Source organism: Ptychodera flava, chromosome 3, assembly GCF_041260155.1.
Source record: "Ptychodera flava strain L36383 chromosome 3, AS_Pfla_20210202, whole genome shotgun sequence".
NCBI lineage: Eukaryota > Metazoa > Hemichordata > Enteropneusta > Ptychoderidae > Ptychodera > Ptychodera flava.
In genome coordinates, this window is record NC_091930.1 from 2,301,208 (window position 1) to 2,324,710 (window position 23,503).

Here is a 23,503-nt window from a genome sequence, read left to right on the forward strand (position 1 = left end):
CTGATGCTGATATATTGCTGTGTCAGGACCCACACTTTGAGGCTGTCGTGATGGCCACTGACCCACAAAATGACTACACTGTTGCTCAACTTCTTTATGTCTTTTAATGCAGTGCAGTCAACTAAAAACAGTGTCTGCATTCCTGAATATTCTTTGTGCGCTGTTTAAGCTACTTATTTGTGCCTGTGAAGGAGACTGGTAGGATAATGACATCATCACCTGTGAAAAGTAGGCTTTGTCGTTGGCTTTGCTATTCAGGTAAATAGGGCACAAGAAAACAATGTATTCAAACTTCGAACAATAGGGCCCCGTCAACAGGCTCATCAGGTACTCTGTCTTGCCGCAACAGGTGGGCCCTGTTATAATCATATTGAAGGGCGGATCTACCCACAAACCGCCGTTCATCTCTTTTCCGTCTCTGCGAGCTGTGTGTGCCTATACTTAGAAGAGGATACTGCTTAAATGGTTTGTTCCAATGAAACCTGAACATCGGCCAGCACGTAGACTTTTGCCTGCAGCCTGTCATTGTGACCTACTGTGGCTGTGTTTTTAGGCGATTTTCCAGCTGCACCATAACATTCATTTTCACCTCTCTAAAGCCGTTGTCATAGAATATTTCAAGCAAGTCCAGAAGAAGGCAGAACTTCTTCTTGAAGAAATCAGTCTCATGAAGAAAGAAGTCCTTGTCTTTGCCACTCTCTGTGAAGTATCTAAAGACCTCTTACCAGAAATGTGCCATGGAGAGCATTGGCTGGGCATAACATTTGTTTTTAATTCCCTTCAATCCTCACACTAATGGTTTCCAGGTTTGAAATCACTAACATCTCGCTTTCTAGCCGGGCTTGTCCCAGTATTGTTTTTGAGAAAAGAATGAACAGCCCTCTCATACTTCAGTGAGGGATGGTGACATTGTCATTGATGATGGTATACCTATCTAAGAAGGAATCATGTGAAAATGGTGGACATACTCATGCAAGAAGCTCTTGCGGCTGTTATAGAAGCCAGTGCTGTCTCACACCAAGCCATAATCTTTGATTGTTTCCTACACTATGTTAAATAGTATGCACTCCTAATTAGAGGGATCCTCAAAGGCTACCAGTTCAGCGACAGGTGCCGGGAGATTTTCCACTCAATGTGGCTGCCGATGACATTGTGGTAGATGGTACATCTCATGAGCGGGTGCAAGAGCTTTATGGATTGCTTCCTCCTGTATATTTCATAAAAGAATTATCATTGTGTAGTGGGTTGGCATTGCTGTTGGTGCTGTTCAACTTCTTCGGGTTTGGGGACTGGATGCCATAAAGGGTCATATCCTTTCTAGCTTTTATAGTTTTACAAATATCTCTGTATGTCTTGATTGTGCAGTATTGTGACAAATCTAGCATGTTTGAGGACCAGCTGGCTAATAATGCTTTTGTTCACTTTCTGCATCACACTGTTGTTTGCATGGCTCTTAAATATAGGTCAAACACAAGATTTATAGAATAGGGCACAAGCACAACGGTGGATTCCCATTTTGATACCGGTGTACACTGTTTCACCTGGCCACACTTGGCTTGGATTTCAATTGACCCCTCACTGCTTTTGTTCCTTGCAAAAAACCTTATGGCTATATGTAGGAGCCAAAGATTTGTTGTATGGCTTTTGTTGCATGTGTTTTACAAGATAAAATGGCAGAAGAAAATATGGAATATCAGTACTATGGAGGAAATGTATGAGTATGATTGGAATGAGTCGTTAGAAGACGAGACTTTGGGGGGGGGGGGCATTGCCGACTCTGAGGCTACTCCTGTGGTAGACAGACTTACAAGACAGCAATTAAATATTGACCAATGGGAAGTTAGTGTTTACACAGGCAAAAAGGGCATCAACCAAGCAGGTGTAGAACTTGTTAGGCTCAATGCTAAGGTAAACATAGAGAAATGTACTACAAGAGGTTACAGCTGACATATGATGCCGATGTAAAAAATATGCCTAGTCATCATTAAGGGGACATGTTGGAGGAACAGAGTTTATCGGGATGTGCTGGAGGGATGAGGACCGAGCTAGTGATGATGATATATTAGAGTTGTCTGCCTTTACTTCAATGAAAGGCAACTCCTCAATCTTTAAAATAGCAGCAATAGACTCACCCCTGATATAGTTGATCGGTTGCGACATCACCTGGCCGAGTTCGGAGAGGACGCAAGTTGTAATGCAGAAAAGATGCCGCAATCGAGACCAGTATAAACCAAATGGAATGACCTAAACCTAGAATATATAGTTTACAAAATGACACTAGCCATTAAAAACAAAACCCTGGTGGAGCTGCACGCCAAGAAAGACAAAACACTAAGATAAGGCGAAAATCAGTGGCTTCATTGCAAGAGCCAGAGAGTTCCTGAAAAAATGGCACAACAAGAACAGTTAAAAGAAGTTCCAAGGGTCCACATTTGGAGTTGAAAAAAAGTTGACAGAGCTAATCAAATATAAATGTCTAACCATCGGCGTACTGCAAACCACCAGAGGATTGGTGATCACAGCACTTCCACTGGGTCTACAAACACTCAGCAGTCAAAAGGTGTGAAAGACAGTAGCTGGGTGATGGCCCCTTGGGTAAAGCATACAATGTGGCCTAAAGTAGCAGTCAAACAGCTTGGCCAGTGGCCGAACGAACTTGCTGCAAAAGTCATATAGCTATTCCAGGAGTGATCGGTACCATTGTCCGTTTTATCTTGAAACCAACGTCACCATGAGTGGTTTGGTTTGGCAAACAGCTGTAGATTTGCATGATGGTGCTTTTATTCTACACAGTGAATACGCTGACAGCGTAGGATGTAGGGCAAAAAGAGCACCCCAAAGTTTCTTCATGAACACAAGTTTTGGTATCAGCATTGTTCTAGAATGGATCAGCCTGCAAGGACCAAACAGATATATGCTCAAGGCAAACCTAGGAAGCTGGCTAATGAGCGAGCTCTTACACTGCACTATCCTTGGTTTTATGGTAAAGCACCTAAAGCCAACTTTTTCAAGAGGATCGACTTCATAAATATGTTCCAAGACCCAGAGATATTGAAGAACTATGTTGTCTGAACGAATATTGGTTACTAAGCTGATCCACAACAGAAAACAGATACCTATTTTAAGTGCAAGGAGATTTGATGTAAAATTATAGAACCATTGTGCATGTCTCAGCCTTTACAGACACCATATAGCTGGTTGATTATGTTGAAAGGACAGCTGCTGCTTACAGTGGTAGTTACAAGTTGATGGGCACAATCAATATGGGCTTGAACATTGCAAGAGGCTTGCTCATCAGCACTGCGCTGGCTGATCTCTTTCCTACCCTACTGGCAACTGTAGGGGCAGTTTTCCCTTTCTGGCATTGCTAACAGGTCATCCAGATGAGCACTTGGGGTGGCAAGAAAAATGGAATGATACACACGGAATTGCATCCAGTACAAGCTGTTGGTCACAGAGGTAGGGCTGAGAGCGAGTCGCAAAGCCAGCAATCGGCAACACGACCATTCTTGGCCATAAAATATATCTTCTCAATGACAATTGGGATTCAGATGGAAGAGACCTTAACCCCACCTGTGAAAATGTATATTATATGTAGAATTACGGGCTCATAGTAGCTATACTGAGGAAGAGTAGCTGGCCGCCACCCATGCAGGAATTATGATAAATATATATGACACGATAACTGGCTCACCCAACTGTTTCAAGCTCAACAAGGATCTGTCCCTAGTGGTCCTGGTGGTAGATGAGGTAAAAAGCAGCACCTCTGGGTGATCTTCAGACACTACTGAATGGGCTCAAAATGTATGTGACCAGAACAGAAGGTTCGCCACCCTCCCAAGAGACATATTCAAGAACATTATCCTTTCCCAAAGGAATGCAAAGGAGGAAAATGCTTGGTTGGCCAGCCGTCACATCAAGTAGTTGAACTTCACTGTTAATGTGCCATGGCTTGTTTGGCAAATGTTTTTAGACCACTTGTTGGTCACCATTCTGCCGCCAATCAGACTAGATTCCTTCTCAATTTCCATGTGTCTTTCACCATCAGGTGTGTTATTCGTGCGATGGGGCTTGCACTACCTGGCGATGGCACTTTCAAGGTTTGGACCAACCCCTATGACAAGGTTAGTTATGAAGCCCTCTTCCAGGAGTTTGGCATCAGTATCATTGGAGTCTTTAGGTGCAAGAGGTTGGCAAATAGGGGCCTTGGCTATGGCTATACATATGTCACCCACAATGGGTCCTTGCTGAGCAAAGGCAAAAATTCCAATGGCCAGGATGTTTTCATTAGCGCTGAAGGCAAATTTATACACCAAGGACTTCTTTGATTAGAAACACAAACATACGAGGTCGGACAGCAAGGGGGCCAATATTATAATATCTTCAGAAAAGATGGGGAAGAATGACACTACAACATGTTCGTCCCTGCGAATAGTGATAGGGGTTTGGGCAGCGGATTGATATCTGGCAGGCACGGTTTGACTTAACAAAAGCATAAAGGACTGTGTTTACTGCATTGTGTGGGGCCCAACCAGTGTCAGGAGCACCATTACTGTCGGGACAGGAGGCACAGAACAGGTGCGGGAAAGCTTGTGTACTGCTTGAAGACGAGATCACCAACCCACTCAATATCGTCAACTACTGAAGGTGGGAAGACATTACCGACGCTGCTTAAGTGAAGGTCGATATCGAGGTTTTGCTAGCTCTGCTGCTGATGCCAAGCAAGATGTTGATAATCACTGGCAGCATCACAGATTATAATGATGAGCTGCAGTATGCCACTGCCGAAATGAGTTTTGTATAAAGTGATGGCACCAAAACCGAAGCAAAGAAACATGGCCTGCGAGATAGAAGAGCCCCTGCCAAGACAGACATGCTCATGGCTAACAAGCTCCCTGCAGGTGAAAGCTCCTCTTTCATATCACCAATCTTTCCCCTACACTTGCAGGCAGGTGTTGCAGCAGGCAACCCCATAGCAGAGTCCAACGCCAAACAGGAAGCAAAAATGACAGGAGTCTTGGCCGCTGTGGTTGCTCTTTGGGGGCTGCTTCATTATTTACCCTCAGATGCCGCCATCATTATAGGGTAATGGACAAAGACAGGCTCATTACATCCTTGGAGGACAGACTGGTAAAGTATGAGAAATCATTCAAATTAGCATGCCAGTTCAAGGGCAGCAAATGCGTGTGCCAAGGAGTGTTGGCAATTAGTCTCCTCCCTCTCTGTGTGTCCCAACTGTGGTGCCAAAGCTATGACTAGCAGGCTTACCAATGGTGGCTCTCCTAATCTTTTCAGCCCACAACTCACTCAAAAGGAGAAATGTAAGGTTTATTTGAGATGCTTTGGATCGATGCTCTAAAATGCCTAACAGGCAGAAGAAGGTGATGTACTATCTTGGCTTGACGATCTGTTTTGTGGAGAACCCCATGTTCACATGCTCATTCAGAATTATCATAAGAAGCATCAGCACAAATTTTTGAGAAGCACCCCCTCAGAGCAGCAGCCCTGCTTGTGCTGTGCACCCTTATTGGCTTTTTGGCACAAATGTCATCGCACAATAATATTTTGTAAAGGATAGAAGCGATGGTCAAAAATTTGCAGGATGTATTGAAGGAAGCAAGTAACCCAGTGGCCTCCCAACCTACGGAATGGGCAGAGGAGGACCAAGTAGAAAAGCAAAGGCGGCGCCAGCTGATTTGTTGTGGTGGCTGGCAAAAGCAATTATTTGCTGGGTAAACTTTTCACCCCGGAGGCCATGGAGAAAATGAAGTTCCAGCGCATAAGCAAATACTACGCCAACTATGAGACAGCATACAACTCCATTGTGAGCAAAACCATTGTCAAGAACCTTGGTTCTTTGGCTAGTAAGGGTCCGGGCCACTTGCATGCAATCGATTTGATTGCCTATTTCTTTGTCAGGAGTGATATACATAAGCTGCAGGACTTCTGCTTACACTTGAGGGCCTGTTCTTGCTTTTGCCAGCGTTGGGCTGATCACAGCTAAAAACGTTTACATAAAAACAGGGGGCCAAAATAATCAAACTACTCACATAGATGGAGATGTCCTCACCGGAATTATCAGATGCAGTGAAAGAAGCCAATCCCTCCAGTGCTGACTTTGGAAACACTGGCAGCAGAAACTGCGGACACGGTGAAGAAGGTTATGCTTAACATGTGTTTTCAACAGTAGTAACTTAGTTGGAGGAAAGAATATCAAACAATCAATATTCCACTCTGTCAAATAGCACTCTTTAGCAGTCAAACATTGCAAATTACGAGTAGAAGAGCCCCAGAGACTACTGTAATTGTTGTTTAAATCAACTTGTTCAAAGAGTTGCCCTAAATAAATTCATAATTTATCTTGTCTTATGATTAATATAAAAGTTGAAATTATCATTGCAACACAATTTAGGATATATTTCACGAAGGAAATCTTAAAATCTAAAAAGAATGTGGTGGTGTGACCTTGAGTGCAAATAGAATTCAGAGCAAAAATTGTAATTTTTTGTATAAATGCACTTTACTTAGAGGTTGTAAGACAGAAATAAGATTAGGAGAAACAGAGTTTCTCTGTCACTTTCTGAATTTAGTTCATAGAATACAATATCCCCTTCTACAGTAGTACTTCACACTACATTATGACCTATTGGAGTCCCGAAACACACTGGGTATCAATTGAGACTGAAGCATTGCTATTCCTTTTGAGTATCAAGTTCTGAAATATAACTTCACAATTTACTCATTGTTTGTTTGGAAAAAAGGGGTATTCTAAATATTAAACAAAAATGGTACACAATGATATATTTATCAAAAAGCTAGGGAAAGTGCTGAATCAGCATTTTCCCACAAATTCTGTTGAAAAATGAACCTCGTCTCTCAGTTTTTAGTGTTTTTACAGTTTTATTCCGACATAACATTCAACGCGGTCAAAGTACTATGTACCATACAACATGCGGCTCTCCATAGGCTTACATATAAAGCATGGCCGAGGAAAAGAAAAAGCCCAAGGCAGAAAAAATAACCTGTACATTGAGACCACGCTAAAATTGCTCGTACGATAATAGGAAACCAAAGATAATTGGTTTGAGTACGATACAATTTGACCTACTATGGTAAACTTGGCTGCAAATTTCACGCCATGCACCCGGCCGTTGACAACAATAATCGAACAATGGTGCAATACGGGATGCATAGTCATGCATTTCGATCAAAATTTCTGGATTTTCTTATAATAAACTGCTAATCCATTGTAAAAACAAGGTACTTCAAAATGAGTGAAGTCAAGCCATTTCGGTTTATACTTATCAGGGACTTTGGAATTTTATGCTGTTCACTCCAACTTCAAAGATGTCGTAACGCTTCTTAGGACTGTAAATAGCTGTGTCGTTATTTCTCGCATAGCTAGGGATCTCTTGCGAGATGTTCGCGTTCGATTTTTCAGTTATCTCATCTCGTACGTACAAACACATGTGGTTTTCAAAGAAAGAGAAGACCCCTGGTCGATTGCAACTGGGGAAGGAGTTTGCCGACACCAGCAGGCAAAAAAAAACAACAAGAGAAAGTAAAGAAAGTGACCCACAGGTTCAGGGTGGCTCCTCCAGAGAATGGTCCTGAGGCAGCAGAGGCCCACATTCTCACACTTTGTACAACACAATTGTAACATTCTCCTAGGTGTGGCCAGGGTTACTTTAATAGCCCTTGGCTTGTACTATTAAAGCTAAGCACGCCAGTCAACCATTGGAAAAAGGACAGGCAGTGGGCCACAGGGAACCTCCGCCTTCTACTCCTCTTGGTCCTGCTGTATGGCATTCTCTTTACAAAATGAAATAGCATTTTTGATGCTGCCTTTCATTTTTTATATTTACATATTTATTGCACAATGGGCACCAAGACCCTTGTTAGCACTTTTTACCAAGTGGCTTTGCTGGAAGGGCAGACCATTGTGTACATAATGGGTGCGGAAAAAGTACTAAAGACAGACTCAGCGACCCTGGTAAACCAATCTTAAACACAGTCCTTATGCTTGCGAGAGATGTGGCAATAGCTGTTGCAACGAAAAGATGTGCTCGAGCAGAAAACAAACTTTTGATTGCAAAGCATGGCAGTGGAGGTCGGGATGACAGTTGTCAGGGTGATTCTCAATGCAAATGCATTCACCATAGGAAACATGCTTGCCCGGAAAATACCTGGCAGAGGGGGAAGCCTTCGAAGCAGAGAGAGAAGGCATGACAGGGTGTTGGAGAAATTGAATCGAGTCAGAGGCATACATAGGGCAGATGCAGCGCAGAACCAAAACTTGAAAAGACAGACAGAGAACCAGCGCAAAGCTGTGAGAGAGCTGTCCTTAACAGATGAAGACTTGCAGCTGTTTCACAGGAGATTGGGGCGTGGCCCCTCTTAAGGCTGATTATTCCAAGTTTCAAGAGTACTGCTAGTTGTGAAAGCCTATATTTGTGGGAACTGAAGCTCTGTAAGCCCCTCTGCTTTGCAAGATCTGGCCTTCCGTACACTAAAAGGGGATCGTCGCAGTTACACAGCACACTACTACATGGCAAAAGCTGCAGGGCTTGTAATACAGGGTCTCCTGGGTGATAGAACCCACGGGTTTGAGCTTTGTACCCTTACCTTTGTGATAAGGGCCTCAAAGTCAGTGAAGGTCACAAAAAGAGCGGGGCTTTGCTGTAGTGATCTGGAAGGTGAGATTGATTTTTTTCCTCTTCTGGTATCTTGACCCTCATGGTTTTCTTCTTGATCCCCTGGCACTCAGCTTTGTGGGCCTCAAGCAGGTCCTGCCTGATTTAGCCATGAAGGCAGCGTAAATAGAAAAGTTTGCCCCTTGTACTTTATCTGATCATTGAAGAGCCAGTTGAAGTCTTCATATAGATGTAGCGGGCTTTACCTGCCACCTCAATGAACATAAATGTCCTTGTAATTCCACTGGTCTTGCTAATGTGAAAAACACTGACAACACATTTTCCCCAACGAAAGACATTTATGGCCGGGCCTCCCTGTCTCTAAACTTAACCAAATTTCGAAACGGAGAGTGGGGTATTAATACTGGTCAAGGACTTGTCCAGTCAATTCTGATGGGGTACATCAATAGCATCTCCACAAGGTGCTTTGCAGGACACAAACCTGAGCAGTCAGCCCAGCGGAGGCAGTTGTCATCTTTGGTTTTTATAATTGCTTTGTTTCTGAGGGCTGCTTGTAGTAGGATGTAAGAGCAACCTGTCAGGGGCTGGTATCCAGCAATGTCCAGCCAGAAAGTGGTAACTCCATCAGCTACCAAGCCTGAATCCCTCCTTGTTCAGTTTTCCAACACCTCCAGATAATGGGTGAAGACATAATCTATTGCCTCATCAATCCACTGGCTTGTAGGAGTACCACTTACTTATGGCAGAACACAGACTGTTTTTAATCTGGGAAATCATCTGGTTTGTCAAACCTAAGGAGGACCCTCATCGCCAACTGGAACCTTAGGCTGCCATGGTCGCCAATTCCTTGGTTGGTCTCAGTGTGATCTAGGGTTGTACACCTTCCAAGAAAACAGGGGGTCAGCCTAGAGACGTCACCCTTGGGCAACACCCTCTTCCTTCTCAGAAGGTAGGTCCTAAGGGTATAATGTTTGTGCATGAAGATGAGGTCATCTCCATGAATATCCTTTTAATTGAGGAGAGGTCATGGAGGCACAGGCTTTGGGATGGGTATCTTCATCAGTGGGTAACCCTTGCTACTATTATCAATTAGTAAATAGCTGTTCAATACCTGCAGGGTCTCCTCTCAGTAACGAGAGGGTACCCCTTTTCCTGCTACTCTCAAAATGGTTGTTCAATACCTGCTTGGTGATTCCTGTAAGTGATTGATGGGTAACCACTTTGCTGCTGCTGGCTCCTTTTGTCGCTAATCTCTTAGTGGATGTTCAATATCTGCTGGGTAGTCTCTCTAAAAACCTAACCTCTTATCAAAGATCATTCAATTTCCACCAGCTGGGCCTATTCCTTTTCACATACCCTTTGATTCTATCAAGAGCTCACTGCTCTCTGTGATATAGTTGCAACACCTCATTTTTGTAACCACAAACATAGAGATATAAATGATTTGTCATCCACTTACCAGCACATAGCAAGGCTTCGTGTATGATCCTTTCCTGAGTTAGCGTCTTTGAAATTTACAAAATCTGCCCTGCGCCTTCAGCCACAGAGCTCTATTTACGCCAATGCCAGGTGTTTTATTCTGATCTTTATTGCTATTCTCTCTGATATCCCATTTCTGCCGGATGTTTAATGGAAAAACAGGGAACGTCATAAGGACAAAATCGTTCTTTGGACACAATTTTGGCATCCAACGCAACATTAGGCTCCAACACTCTGAATCAAGGCTTAATGTGCCACCCATCAAAATTGGTGAGGGGCCTTCAAATATCACAAAGTATTCAAATGAATCCCTAATAAGCTTGACGTTGCTCAGTGCTTCACGCGACAATTTAACATTTATCAGGTCAATATCTGCTACAGGTTACATAATATTGTATGCAATTATTTCTGAGTGATATGACTAATTACAAAACTTAATTGAATATGCAAATGAGATATTTATTAACTTGTCACTAACCAATATTCTTAGTACAGTTAGATATCTATCAGATTAATATCTTTACCAGGTATAATGAAATTGGGTATAGGAATTTTAGAGTTATATCACTAATTACAAAAGATCATAAAATATGCAAATGAGCAGATAATTGACATGACACTCACAGTATCATCAAAGTGTTCTGAGATTGTCGTCTGTGAAAAATTTCATGAAATTTTGTACAGTATTTCTTAATATATGTCGATGCTGTCATTACTGTCTCCGTCAGAAACCATAATATGAAAAAGAACGATAGTCCATAACTTCATATATGCAAGTACACACTAACCAAAATCTAATCAGATCTCTCAAGTAGCATACAGTACCTGTATACCATATCAGACTTGAATCCGTTCAGACATTTTGAGTTTTCGTGTAAAGAGACAGACAGACAGACATACAGGCACACACACTAACACACATAGATAGACAGACAGAGAGATATAGCTAAGACATTAGCTCACGTGTATGATGCTAATGAGCCAATATTTAAATTGGTAAATGAAGGCGCCCAGGCCCTTCTCAAATAACACTGGATTTTAGCCTTTGTTGGGATGAGAGCCTCATTTGCCGATTTAAGACTCGCACATTCGGTTGTTGGTCCAGAAACCCCTTTTTGTATACTACTTGCAGACATCTTTCCACATTCCTGCAGCGATGGTCGACCTCACCTATGTAGTTGTCAGCAAATCACCCACATCTCAGAGGATCACATACTCCTCAACATTGACAAAATGCAGAGGAATTTCGTTTGAAGCTCCGGGTTTGAGTTTCCATCAGATATGTTTGTGAAAATCGTTTTTGCGTTGAGATTCACCATCAAAGAATCCATTCTGCTTTGAGAAGTCACAAATATTCTTTTTCCTTAAACATAGGCACTAGTGCCGGAATTGACACACCTTCAGTGGATTCACATAATTTATTTCTCTAAGACATCAAAGACATCAAGGACATGGAAAGAGAAAAATAACTACAGAAAGGCCTTCAGAGTTGTTTATCGAGACAAGTCTAGGGGTGTTACCCTAAGGCCAGCCATGCCTTGAAAGCATGTCATAGGTATAAGTTACCTTCAAGTTGATATCCTTGTCCCTAAATGCGCGAAATAGAGGCTATTTCGCTGTTCCCTGAAAATCGATCATAACACCGACCCAAAATAGTCCTACCAGCCATCCCTCGAAGATTTTATTTCGTAGTGAACATGCTCAAAAACTACCATGCGTCATAATCCCCCCCCTGGTGCAACAGTGACTTTTGGTTGACCTTACTCCAACCCTTAAAGAGGTGTTGGAAGGATAAAAAGGTCATTCTAGAAATGTTAAAGTATAATTTTGTTGATACCCTAAGGGCAAAATCCTTTTTCTTTAAACAACATTTTAAATTTTCGGAGATATAATTGATAGGTTCAAAATGAAAAAGTAAGCTGCATTAAGTCACTCCTCTACTGTAATGTTATTATATCTGAGGGGAATTACTAGTGTACCATTTGGAATGAGAATTTATCTCCTGTAGAAGTCAAGATATGCAAAAGTTTGTCACGGGTCAGAGGTTATTGGTGACAGGTCGAAGGAAAGAAGTCAGAGATCACGAATCAAAGGTTGTAGGTCATAGATAAGGATTAGATGTTAAGTATCAGATGTCAGGAATCAAAAGTCAAAGATAAAGAATCAGAGTTCAAGCAGTTAAACCTAACATTAGGCAAATGATTTGGCCGTTTACTTGTCCGTATTTGGGTATCTAAAAGCGGCTCTCTCTAACTCTGTAGATAGCGTAGCACTTCAGGAGGAATCAGTTTGTTCATTACCGATGATAACTTCATGACAATGTGACCAACTCTTTTGAGCGTGACCAACTCTTTTGAGCGTGACCAAAAATTCGAACAATTAAGAATATTGTAGAAATCTGTGTAATTCAGCTGTCTAGAGCAATATGGCCTAGTCCTAGCATTTTCACTAAAGCTGAGATCTAAATCAATTTCTCGAATGGCGATTCATTTTAGTTCTTACACTTTGAATTATCATCTTAGCAACTTCCGAAATTTCCACTTGAAGGTCCAGTGAAATCAACCTGTTCTCCTAAGCTATTTAGCTTTCAGGGGCAAAATTGTAAACACAGAATCGCAACATAAAAGTATGTGCGGCTTTGTTTTTAAATTTCTATATGCGGTTTCAGTCGGGGTCAATTTGCTACACTTAGGCAATGCCCTTAGATTGGGGTCATGGTCACAGCATTTTGAAGTCACAAGGCTCTCGATTTATATCTAATAGAGGTCCAATGTCATCCTGTTTGTTGTGATTTAAATCAATTGTGGACTTCGACCACAGAGAAATCGTGCAAATGACACCTCCATGGACATGTAAACTCAAAGGCGTCAGTACCAGTCACGTGTGATTCGATACATGAAGGCTGTTGTGTGGTATACATAATGCATACCACCTAGTGGCCATCGTGTATGGAACAACAAGTGACTTTGGTCAATACGCCCTCTGACTGGCTATTATTCCGGTTTGCCTCGGTATCAACCAGGAAGTGTTACTCGCTTCTTGGAGGCAGAAAGAAAGACCTACATGCTCGCTTCGATCAATTGGCAAAACATGTAGCTTTGGGTGGGTGAAACCGAAATTTCACCTCATTTTTTTTTATTCACAAGCATGGCAAATAGTTTTAGTATTCTTGCCACAATAAAGTTTTTATATAATTTTGCGTGTGTGGTGAGCGTACTTTAGCGTGAAGCTGATGTGTATGATACTTATTATGCAAGCTAAATCCCTGGTAGTTACTGCCCGTAGGGAACTTATGAATGTGTGAAATACTTACTTCCCATTATAAGATACGGCGTCTGGCAAACATTGGTAAGGCGAAAATAGTCGACTGGACTGAATTTGTGGGCCACGCTTACATTGCAATTTTCGTTTACTACATTTAATAACCGCGCGCTAAACGATAACAGGAATTAACATAGCTATTCTTTAGACTTACAAAGGTATTTCTGTTATTTGCAACATAGGGTTTCACTACACTATTAATATTCTGATATTAAAGAGATAGAGAAGCCGATGTATGTATTATCAAAAAAGGAGGAGAATAATTATTCTTTGTTTATTAGCGTCAATATCTTAAATAATGGACAAGGGATCCTGAAATTATATCGACTTGTTACAAAGAGTAATTAAACTAAAAAATCGCAAAAAACATTTGATTCCTTAGGCTAAAAAGCAGATTCAAAAAGTAGAATGTTAATATTAGTTTTAAAATTGAAATGCAAATAAAAAAAAACCAATCAAATAGTTATCCTGTTCCACGTATTAAGTATGTACAAGGAGATGAGGGACAATAGTGCAAAGAAAACGTATAAAAACAACCGTTTCCTTCCGCCAAAAAATCAATCTGCAAGACTGAGCCAGAATCAGTTTTTTTATCGATTTCTCATATTCGCCATCAGAGTGTGTCTAGGGGCGTCACATGGACCAAACAAAATGTCGCTTAGTAAGAGCGACAATGGTTCAGACTATCCAGAGCTCGAAGACTTAGCCAGAGAACAACGGTATTCTGGCCAATATTCTTAATATTTCATTCTTTTATATTTGTTCAATAATATGAAAGAGCAGATTTGAAAATAAAAAGCGCTAAACTCTGTAATAACTCCGTACACATATGCATAAGAATACCTTTCACCATGGCGTTTAGGCTAAGATACCCGTACGAGTGCGCTCGAGCTATCGAGGTACTCAAGTAATGCTGGAAAAATCGTTACTGCCAGCGAAACCGGCTGATGATTTACCATGGCCGAAAAGTATTCAAATCACGTTCCCGCTCATTGAGGCTAAGGAGACTGCATTCGCGGACGCAGGAACATCTTGACTCCTTAACTGGGACATCGATGTCATCCACTGGATGTTGGAGACACTTCGCCCGCTATGGCCTGTTACTGAAGCAGTATAGATCCGATCATCAGATGATCAAAAACCAACCGGCCGTTTTTCGGGCTACCACATCCTCCAAAAAGAGGTCATCCGTTTAATAATGTCAAGATTCTACATCTTACGTCTGACACTCGCAGAAAAACTGTACTGGTTCAAGTGTCCCAAACACAGTACATGCATCGCGTTCACGATTTCATGTCACACATTTTGCTACTTTTTGCCGTCAGTGTTCTAAACCGCAGCATGCGAACGCTGACATTGAAGTGTCGGCGATGCCAAACGGGCCTAATTTTGCAGGATTGTGGGGGCTCTAAACTAAATAAAATTTTCATCACTTTGTATCTGAAAACATAATTGTCTAAACTATGTTAATTATGAAAAACACAATTATTATTTTTGTCACAGGAGGGACTGTGTTTTCGTACAATCCAATTGACTATAAACATAACTCGCAGTTCTAAAGGCTAAAGACAATTGAGGTCTGATTTTTTCGCCTATTTTACTTCAAAATTATGAATTGTACATGCGATAATCAGTGATACAAAATTAAATGTCAGTGTTGCAGTTAAAAGTAACAGATGAGGAAAGTGTAAACAAGGGACAGGCAAGCTTATTATTCCCTCTCGCCGACGTTTCTGCATGAAACTTTGTGCGCGGTTGTTCGATACCTTACACCTCTCGATCTAGCTGGAGAGCTTGCCTGAGGAGGAGCCTTCAAATGTTCTTCATCAGTATTGTGGTAAAAAAATGTTGGAATAGCATCGGCTTCAGACGTAATGGCTTTTTTGAAATCAAATTTACGCTATGATGCTCAGAAAAACGATACAGCCGTGAGTATTGACTAGGGTGCCGATATTTTTCTCTGGCCTGTGTTGCCCGCTTCTTTTACCGGTTATGGCAACTTCTTTACGGGAATCAGCTCGACGAGAGGTAACACAGGATGCTACTACGCAGAGACGTCGTAAGTTGAAGTGGATAATGTTTATTGATACCTTGTCAGCTTGACCGACCAATGACGCATATAAAAAATCTAAACATCTTTATACCAGTAAAAAGTAGACAAACAGCAAATCTTCATAATAGCTGCTGATATGTTATTGAAATAGAAGATGGGCGATGTATTAATTGTCCTGTGAGCGTTTGTGTACGATTGTGATATCGAGTATATGACTGTGAGTGCTTCATGAACTCTACAGAGTGTGGAGGGGCAGCAGCCAGAAAAAAATGTAACATCTTAGCTCAGTTATTGTACAACTATTTTAGGATGAGGATTTGTCCGAGCGGTTTGACTGTAATCTCTTCGATAAGTGACTTGATGCGTACGTTAAAGCAGTGTTGTAGCCAGGACGCGCTCTTGCGACAATTTTCCGAAAAAAAAATAACCATTTGTCCCGCATTGTCGAGTACTGCGGTCACCTTGAGTGCACTCGCGAACCTACTGTGTGGTTGTTGTTACTGAGTAATTAAAACGCTGCACTGAATATTATGACAATTGTTCGCTTTCTAACTGCAGTACTGAGGTCTAATTAGCGGCACATATCATATATTGTTACAATTGCCTGATATCCAAGCAAGGTGACGTTAGCACAAAATTTTATTGATAACTGATGCATTTTGTCTCAATATGTTCAAAATATCCCCAAAATAAATGTTAGTCGGACACAGTGTCCCCTTGTTTACAATTCCTGGCTGCAACGCTGCATGACGTTCTGAGTTCGAATCGGATCGAAAATCTACTCAATTTCATCGCCATGGTGATAGCTCTTTGTGGACAGAATCTGTCCCCGTGTGTGTGTTTTTTGCCAAGAAAAGCGAAATATTCATTTACTTAGAAAGTGGATGAGTGATAGCGAGTATGTGAGTGTGAGTGCTTTATGAACTCTACACTTCGTGGAAGGTTGGCAGTAAGAAAATTGTAACAACTTAGTTCGGTTATTGAACCTCTATCTTTAGTGTCCACGGACAATGCTTGGGAAACTCACAGGTTTGGTCGTGTCTCTGCGTCCGTCCGCGCGTCTGTCCATCCCTGTAGTTATCTATGTCATGTGTGAGGCAATTCCTTTCAAACTTGGTACAAATATAGTAAACTAAAGCATGCATATGCACGTCAGTTTATTTGGTGTAGCACGCATAATTATTGCTATCGTGCATAATTTTTTGAAAAAAAGGCCTCTTTCTCGAGTGACTGCGCCAAATTTGATGAAAGTTTGTCCAGATTTTGGTAAAATTAAGTTCCAATAGTAGGCCGTGACATAATTCAGTATTATATCAATAAATCGCTAATATGAACGTTGAATACATTTTGTAATAAGGGTAGTATATCCCGAAATACTGCAGCATATTTGACAAAATTCGGTACAAATCGCAAGCACACAGTCCTATAATACTTTACAAAGACACTTAGCAGTATATGTTAATTTTTCATGAATATGCATATTTAGTGAAATTTCATAATGAGGTGCTATGTCCAGACATAAAGCATCAAAAATGATGAAACATTTACTGTTGTTGATATTTCAGTACTTTAATACTGTGTGAAGACATTAAGAAATAGTATGTCAATAAATTGCTAATTTGCATACTGATTTGAATTTCCAGTAGTGTAATGGCATGGAAAGATATGTAGCATTATCATATCAACTAACTGCTGATTTGCATATTTAATGAATTTTCATAATGTGGCTGATATTTCATCAAATGATATGAGATTTGGTACAGATGTTGAGAGCACATTACTTTATTAGTAAAGACGTTTAGCGATTCAACATTAATAAATGTTTAATTGCATATTAAATGAATTTATCTCATTCGAGTGACATGAGCGAATATCCATAAATACATTTAGTGCAAGCAATTTTATGAACCTTTATACACATGTTGTTCTCACAGTGTTGTTATTGAATTGAATGACACTTAGTTGTATCATTGAAATTCATTGTTTATTTGCATAAATAACGAATGCTTGGTTTTAGGTTGAATTTCTAGACATAGACCCTCGAGATAAACGGGTCAGGCAACTGCTGTGGTTACCTTGTGCGATCTATCTTGGAATATATTAAGTTTATATGCCAAGCTGTCCCGACAACAATAATGCCTACTAAAATTAATCTCATTAACGATCAAACATGGCACGTTCCGAGTAATTACACAGAATTTTGAGTTTTTTTCATACCAGTCGTGGTGAATGTTCTGGTAACGATGAAGATCACATTTTGGATTCTAGCCGAAGTCAACAGGAAAACACTAGACGAATAAACAGAGTATACATTTAGCCATTGACGCTACAGAAAACTCTTGCTAGGTACCAACATCTTAAGTTTACATTCCTTACCATAAAAATCTCAGATAACAACAAACATTTACACGTTGGACAGGTCTACAATTCCCAGCCCTGCGAAACGAAAATCTGACCTTTATTTCATTTGTCACGCAACATTTGACGAAAATTAGGGATACAAAAATGACTACTCCATCGGAGCTCAAGTACACGACCTCTAAACATTCTGGTACTCTTTTAGCCTGAAGAAAACACCATAATTCTGATATGCTACACATGTCTACACCCGCAAAGTGCTAGAAGATACATTTTTAACACTGACTTTCGCTGTCAAGTGAAACCTTGCGATACATCGGGACTCCAACGGTTGGTGGAGTCAGAAGCGGTAAGGTAGAGAAACATTTAAACAAAGCTAAACGCTGTCCTCGCAAATTTGGCCGTTCAAAGTTTTTGAACAACATTTAAGTAGTTAACATACATTTTTACCGACATGGAGCACCCCTCGCAAATATTCCGACAGTTAAAAAACTGCAAAAACGAGGGCCAATTGGAGATAAACGGACGATTGCAGAATGTAAACAACTCTGGGATGTCAGCTGCTGTTAATTCTGGAACTGCAGCGGTATGTGTTTCGGATTTGTATTCGAAATTTTGTCACTTTACGGGAACATACTGACTCCCTGTAAGACTTATATTTGCATCGAATCTCGCTAATAATATGTAAAAATACTTTAAAACCATTCTGACGAATTCTTCTCAAAATATTTGTAGAACTTTTCTTTCTAAAAATAGACTTGCGGGTAATCCGAAATAACTTGAAATCCGAAAACTTATAACCGTATACCAGCATGCAGTGTCTATGAACTGGACGTTGTTCAGTCGATCGGGTACAGCTTCATTCCGTCCCCGACCCATTAACACATCCAAAGTCCCTTTGATCTTTTCCGCAGTTGCCTTTCCCGTTTTCCTCGAGGGTCTATGGTCGGAGCACTGCATCAAACTTAATGGAACGTAGTACAGATTATTATGTATTAGTGTTATAATAGAATGCAAAGTATTTTGCAATATCCTGTAGATTAATTACTAGTTGACTTATTTAATGATATTTTGTGATCAGGGTGCCGGCAAGATGGGTTTTACGTTTTCACCAACAGGAAACTTATTCTCGACCATTAAGCCCTTTCTTTACCCCTATAGGCCAAACCCGGAATTCGAATCGACCACGGTACAAACTAAGCCATGTGCGCAAACTCGCATAGACGTACGTGTATTTCCATACGCGTTAGTACACATGTGGGTTTGTTTGTACCGGCATCACGTGATTGTTTGGGGTATCTGCTAAAGTGCGGGCTGCGGGCTGCGGGTTGCGGGTGCGGGCTGTGGGTTTTTAGAATTATGGCTAGATTTCTAATATATGTAATATGGCATTTAGTATATAAAAATAAAACCTTTAGAACTTGTCTATTATCAATAATCATGATCAGGTCTATCGTACAGTATCCCTATTCCTGCCAAGTCCATATTTCACCATCAGGTCAAGATGGTTAAAATTAATGAAACACAACTATATGGTGTATTTTAACATAATACTGTACATTTGAAGGCTGTAGAAAACATAAATGCTGTAAACTTGATTTTTGGACTAAAGATGCTACAACTGACCAAACCAAGTGGGTGAAAATACGTCATGTTTCTGAAAAAATCTGCTAAACTAAAAGCGGCGATTCCGAGGACCAATTTATTTATTCCGAGCTGCCTGGCCATTACAAATAATTAGGGATTCTTGCCATGGATGTGAGTGAGAAATAATATCAGACTGACAAAAAAATCACGCCTCGGAATGTCGCCAGTTATCGCAGAATGTAAATTACATTCTGGTATCAGGCCATAGGAAGTAAATTCTTTGTAATGCATCCATTCACAATTCGGTTCTAGGGCAACACATACAGAAAATTAAACAATGCCTACTTAATGCAATGTTAAGGAAAAATTTTACTTAAAAAGCGTAGAAGTGGTGTGTATTTAAATGCCGTGTATTTTTCATGAAATCTTTAAACAGAAAAAGACGTACAACAAAGGACTTAGTTTACTTTGCCGTTTCGGTTCACCCGAGGTCGCGACCGCAGAGAACGACATTCCTCTAACATTTTACGCGACTGAGAATTTCAGCGGGAAAACACGCCGGTGCGTTGACTTATTTTCAGGAATCGATCTAATAGGAATATTTTTGGATTAGTTTGTGTTCTGCAGCTCTCAATAATTTTGTATCTCCTAATATCATGAACGTATTCTATGACTTGCACCTGCAGCATGATAGTCGCTCCATCATGCGGCATTTGATCCAGCGTGACTATGAAAAGTTTCCTAGGACAATAATCGTGTTCACCACAATAAAATAATTTTAAACAGCATTGAAAACGATTTTGAAAATTGTGCTTTTATCGGCGGTTGAACTAATCTGAAGTGTGAGAAGGGCATGGCATTCTATGGAAAAGTAACAAATTATTAGGCGTGTCAAGTTTCAACGAACTGAAGTTCATCTCCCAGTTCATCTGTGCTGTCAACGATCCGAAACTTACTTTAAAATATCCATCCTAATCATAACATAAAAAGTTAATATAGCGAGTTGTTGTGAAATCTTTCTTGTGTTCATATTATTACTCATCCGTGTTCAGTCATATCATTTCGAAAGCTTCGATCGGCAGTGCGCTGTGCAACTGCGAATGTTGGATGGAAAATAGACTATTCTGACGTTGGTGGAGCTTTACCAGATGTAAGCTAAATATTAAACGGCATTATTTAAGAAGTTCACGGCTTTTATTCCATAAACAAATACATCTAGATACTATTTTAGCAGTTATTCTAACTACTGGCAAAAATGATACCAAAAAACACACATTTCTTCATGCCCGCAACCGCAGCCCGCAACCTGCAAAATAGCGCATCCGATTATTTGGGCGTACTGAATCTGTAGGACGCATCGCGTCCTTGTTATTGCGAGTAGAACCATTAACGATTCGACTCTTTTCGCTCTAACGACTTAATAAATGTACCCAATTACAGGTGGGGACTGTGTTATCAGCGATGACTACTTAAGGGTGAGCATAATGTGTAGCCGACTTCAACCCTTTTTATGTACTTGAATCAGTAACAACACTTAACATTTTTATTATAGGGATGTCTTACGATTAAATATACTTTATGGAGTGAAATTAAATAATCCTAATTGTTGTCGTTACCATAATGCAAGGAATTATGTTATATTATATTTGTGATTAGATACTCAAGAGCGTTCACCGAATCTCCTGGATGAAGTCGCTTCTACGACGGTAACATTACTTCAAGAAGATAACTTTGGTGAATTGTGGAAAGCACTGAATATCTCAGATGATGATGTAGAGCTGTACGATGATTTTGAACCAACTGAAAAGGCAAGGGAAATACTGAAATTATGGCTACAGGACAATGGAATAACTGCACTTGATCGTCTGCTTCATTGCCTTGAAGAGATTGGGTTAGGTAACGCTGCAAAGGCTGTAAGGAGTAAAGTAGAAGGTAAGACTATTTATTTCTTCGAAAATGATACTTTTCATAGTTCTTCTATGTTGGTATGCTTCTTTGAAATCTATATTCACCGATAACATAGGCAGTGAAATATCCGGCTCTGCATGCAGCACATAGAAGGGGTGAAAATCTTTATACCACAAGGTTTTAGTTAGATAAAACAATTCGTATGCAGGCTTTGTATCTAACAGTATAACAGGGAAATACTAGAGGAGTGATGCAAATGACGAAACATGATAGCATATGTGTTTCGCTACTGCTATGGCGGATGTTCTCGAACGTTAACTGTTTTCGAGGGTTTATATTAGAACCTTCTTTTATCTCGATTAATCTTCCTAATTGCATATAGGGTGCCTGTAACCTAGATTTGGTAAATTGAATTAACTAGAAATCGATTGAATACAAGCTCCTTAATGTTAAACCTACCCAGCTTCAAGTATGTGTCAGCAGACTGAACTGCAGTTTGATGTTGTCTATCTGAAAAATAATCAGAACTTGCTAATCGCATGTCCATACTTTGAAACCTATTTCACTTGCCTTTTTTATTGAACCCGAGGCCGAATAAAATATAAATCCGTGACTCACCTAACACGCGTATATCTTCCAAGGTCTCCCGATTAAATTTCCTGCAGAAGACTAAGTGACCAAATACTCTATGCAAAGCATTACAAATCTATCAAATATTGTATTAATTAAACCGTGGCATTGCTTTTGTTCCATATGTTTGTTCATTTGCACTTGCCACCAGTGAGCTTACAATCTGAAACGAGAATATGAGCACTTTAATTTAACCAGTATGTGGGCCTGCAGTTACAACTACTAAACTTTTCATACTGATTAATGAAGCACAATCTAAGACAGCACCCTCCTCTAAACGAAGGCCTCCTTTATTTTTTCTATTTGCACCCCTTCAGCAACTTAGTACATTGTTAACCGTATAGCTACTTTATGAAGCCAAAAGAAGCATGCGTAAACATTCGGGTATGCTAACCTGCCAATGCCTCACTATGAGACGGACAATATGGCATAGAAACAATGTGTACATTTTTTTAAGTCGGACGGCATTCCTTCCTTTTATCCTGGAAAATAAGTTGTCGTACATGCTTTCACTTTTCACGATTTAGCAAAGAAACAGTCCCCTCTGACACTCAATGTCAGTTTTGTATAAGTCAAGGTTTGCCAAATGATACTGTAACTATCCTGAGAAAACAAAAAAGGACAAAAATCTCTAAGTAACGCAAAGGAAATTTTTTGTAGATGATGATGTAAGTTAACCTTCTTTAAGTGGAATCTGTGTTTTATCACAGATGTGTTTTGTGATTACACCTAGCTATCTGCATTCCTTACATCTTCACTGTCGTCCCCTTAGCCAATCGGCTCTTCTACCATGACTGTCATCAATCCTCCTTCCCAGCCAATCAGCCACGTTTGCACACGACACTACATCATCAAGGCTTTGTCTCATCGCTCCCATTTATTCATTCATTCATTCATTCATTCAGCCGCTGGGTTCATGCTATACCAGCTCAGCCTATTACGCTCTGTCCGGATACGCTTACGATCCCTTCCATCGAACAACTATGCCAGCCAAAGGACGTCCGAAGACAGCCAAAAAATCTCAGCGTCCGAATGCTCAACCAGCTTCAAGACCCCGCGCGCAGCCTTACACAAGGCCGGCCACTCGCTCCCTGTCTCGCTCCACTGCAAGTGCTACGTTGGATACTGTAACTGCGAATATCGAACACGTCCATGGTACTACACGTATTACTCACAATCCTTCTAAACGGCCTCAGGCAAATGATGGTCCTGGCATTCAAACCGAGTTCGGACCCAGGTCTCCTTCAAGGTTTCATTGTCTGCAATGGTTCCTTCGGCCAGCATTTCGGCGGGCAGCGTCCCAAGCCAACAGTACCACCAAGAAGATAGTTATGTAACAACTGCCATGTTTACACAGCTGCAAGACTCAGTCAATGCGATATACAATATCCTGCAACAGCAACTTCGACCAGCGGCCACTGAGTCACCTATGAACCCTCTGACATCACTTCTCGAAGTTCCACTCCAGAACGTAAACAACACAATCCAAGATGGCGGCGCCCAACGTTCTAAC

The 23,503-nt window shown here is 40.7% G+C and overlaps 1 protein-coding gene across 1 annotated transcript in view; it reads left to right on the forward strand.

The window, feature by feature from the left end:
• LOC139124556 (uncharacterized) overlaps window positions 1-23,503 on the forward strand; it is an 85,035-nt gene that overhangs the window by 12,913 nt on the left and 48,619 nt on the right. The window contains exon 2 of the mRNA XM_070690693.1: window positions 21,109-21,384. Coding sequence (XP_070546794.1) covers window positions 21,109-21,384 — 276 coding nt within the window. The remainder of the gene's footprint in view (window positions 1-21,108; window positions 21,385-23,503) is intronic.